The 2544-nt window shown below is 39.0% G+C and overlaps 2 protein-coding genes across 3 annotated transcripts in view; one reads left to right on the forward strand and one right to left on the reverse strand.

Annotated features, from left to right (window-relative positions):
• LOC106963511 (membrane-spanning 4-domains subfamily A member 4A) overlaps window positions 1-1355 on the forward strand; it is an 8684-nt gene extending 7329 nt beyond the window's left edge. The window contains exon 7 of one of the 2 annotated variants that reach the window (XM_015058450.1): window positions 752-1355. In XM_015058450.1, the coding sequence (XP_014913936.1) occupies window positions 752-796 (45 nt within the window). In that variant the 3' untranslated portion in view covers window positions 797-1355. The remainder of the gene's footprint in view (window positions 1-751) is intronic. The other variant, XM_015058451.1, reaches the window with a different exon arrangement.
• A 736-nt stretch (window positions 1356-2091) lies between these two features.
• Window positions 2092-2538, reverse strand: LOC106963512 (histone H2A-like). The gene has a single exon (XM_015058452.1). It carries the CDS (start codon window positions 2530-2532, stop codon window positions 2146-2148), a length of 387 nt encoding a protein of 128 aa, XP_014913938.1. The 5' UTR covers window positions 2533-2538; the 3' UTR covers window positions 2092-2145.
• Between the last annotated feature and the right edge of the window lie 6 nt (window positions 2539-2544).

The raw sequence follows: 2544 nt of genomic DNA on the forward strand, positions 1-2544 counted from the left end.
TTTTATAAAATATTTCCCCCCTTGGTAGTTTTTCTCCTTTTTTTTTGTTAAAAAAAAAAAAAAAAAAAAAAAACACACACACGCACAATTAGCAAAATTTGGCTTCTTTTAACCAAAAGTCTCTTATCTCCTTTACTGATCTCAACCTGACTGACGTTTTCACCTGCTTTTCTGTTACAAAATACAAAGTCAATTTCACAGTCCTGCCACTGTCGCAGCTCTGGCTGAGAAATCTTTCAACTTTTTACAAATTTTCATGCAAGAATCCTCTTGCAAGAGGGTTTGAGAGCAGAGATAATTTAAAGAGAAAATGAGAAGTGAAAAAATAAAATAAAATAGGAGAACTGATGAGAGGCACGGATCACAGCTGAACTTTCAGAAACCTTTTCTTCTGTTTTGTTGTTTGGACTTCCACTCTGTTGAGACGTGCAGGATTCACATCAACTTTGTGACTCTATGAAATTTTAGACACCAAAAGGCCAAGCAACTCCAGCCCACTGACACCTGAATTATCCACCTGCTTCGTTTAACATTTCCACCCAGCTCTGTCTTTACTACATTTTTGAGCCAATATGCTTCTTCAACCTTGATTTTCACCAAATCTTATACTTATTAGAGCTACTAGACTTTTTCATGTCATGTTTGTATGCTAATAGTTAATTCCTTCTACCTAAAACAAGTAATAAATACAGAAACTTAAATGCGCTCTACAGGATTTAGATCTTATTTTAATGTGTTGGATTTTGTCCAGCAGGGGGAGAGCGATAGCTGCAGCGAGAAGAACCTCCGAACATAAACCGCCGGAGGAGAAAACTGTCTCCGTCATTTCAGATAATGGCGTCAGACTGAAGCGGAACCACTGCTCTAACATTTCCTGCTTTCATCTTTTGTAATTTCTTTTCTTTTTTTTTTTTTGTACGTTCACTATTTTGCTAGCTCGGTTTTACACCAGAAACATGATCGACTTTTCTCTTTGAGTGGGGAAGTAACGCCACTGTGGCTCTGATTTAAGGATTTGTTCTAATGAAAGATTCAGGTAAGTTGGTTTTAACACGGCTCGATCATGTCCTGCTATAAAATAAAATAAACGAATGGTTTATTTTATTCAGGAATTGTCCCACATATTCTGTTGAGTCAAGGAAAATAAGTGAATGCTATAAAATCACATCTTCGATTCTCTCCACTTCTATATTTCTAGTGGTCATGTGATTTTAAATTAGATTAGATTGTATGTTAGATATGGAACACCCTTTTCAACAGTTACGTTTTCTTGGGGCTTATCTGTATTTCATGACATGTACATGCAAGATCATTTTTTTTCCAATGTCATTTCTGAATAGAAGTGTTGAAGCAAAGTAAGCCGATGTGATTTTTCAACATAAGCTTCAAACATAATTTTTCAAATGGAAATTAAGTTGAGTTTGACTGGAATAAATAAATGATTGTTGCTTTAAAAAGAGGCATGTGTTATGCTATTTTTGAATACAAACTTATTTTTAAAGAATTACACATCTAACTTGTGTTTTTATTCATTCCTGCTTGTTGCATTTGAATTTTCATGTTGGATGTATTGCATTTTTACTTGCATCTTTGTGAGCTTTTACACTCAGTTTTCCGAAACACACGGAAAATTATGCGTTAGTTAATTTTGAGACGTATGAGCTTAAATTGTCCTGTCAAAAAATGAAGCTACATATTCTGTTGTGCTTTTTAAGGTTTATTAAAATTGTTTTTTGATATACCTTGTAAAATATAGGTGGGCACATCAATCAGATTATCTGTACCAAGTCAGTAACAATTTGATGTGTTGAATATTTCAATTTCCTCTCAAATGATAAATTGTTGCAACTTACCATTAATTTTGTTGAAGTTCCATCTTAAGTTTGAAAATAATTCAAAGGAAAAACCTAAAGGTTTGGTGCTACAATCAAACTAAAATTAAAAGCGTCGCTATGGAGAGAGGTCACGATCTTTTTTAAGACTGTATCAGATCGATACTACAATATGCAGTACCTTATCTCAAACCTTAAAATAAAAACGAAATAAAAAAATCATAGGAGTGTATTGCTGTAAAGATTAGAGGTGAGTGGCTCTTAAAAGAGCCTTTGTGGGTGTGCGCTCCAGCAGCGTTGACGGGCAGCAGCTCTACTTGGCCTTGGCGGCCTTCTCGGTCTTCTTGGGCAGCAGCACCGCCTGGATGTTGGGCAGCACTCCACCCTGAGCGATGGTGACTCCACCCAGCAGCTTGTTGAGCTCCTCGTCGTTGCGGACGGCCAGCTGCAGGTGACGGGGGATGATGCGGGTCTTCTTGTTGTCGCGGGCAGCGTTTCCAGCCAGCTCCAGGATCTCAGCGGTCAGATACTCCAGGACGGCCGCCAGGTAGACGGGGGCTCCGGCACCAACACGCTCCGCATAGTTGCCTTTGCGCAGCAGCCTGTGGACGCGGCCCACGGGGAACTGCAGTCCTGCGCGGGAGGAGCGAGTCTTGGCCTTGGCTCTGGTCTTTCCTCCGGTTTTGCCTCGTCCGCTCATTGTGAAGCTTCT

Source organism: Poecilia latipinna, unplaced genomic scaffold (genome assembly GCF_001443285.1).
Source record: "Poecilia latipinna isolate Pla-1442-1.1 unplaced genomic scaffold, P_latipinna-1.0 Scaffold1541, whole genome shotgun sequence".
Taxonomy (NCBI): Eukaryota; Metazoa; Chordata; class Actinopteri; order Cyprinodontiformes; family Poeciliidae; genus Poecilia; species Poecilia latipinna.

What these genes read in the sequence shown, in the direction of transcription:
- LOC106963512 (XM_015058452.1), bottom strand. Translation starts at nt 2,532, where the DNA reads ATGAGCGGACGAGGCAAAACCGGAGGAAAGACCAGAGCCAAGGCCAAG.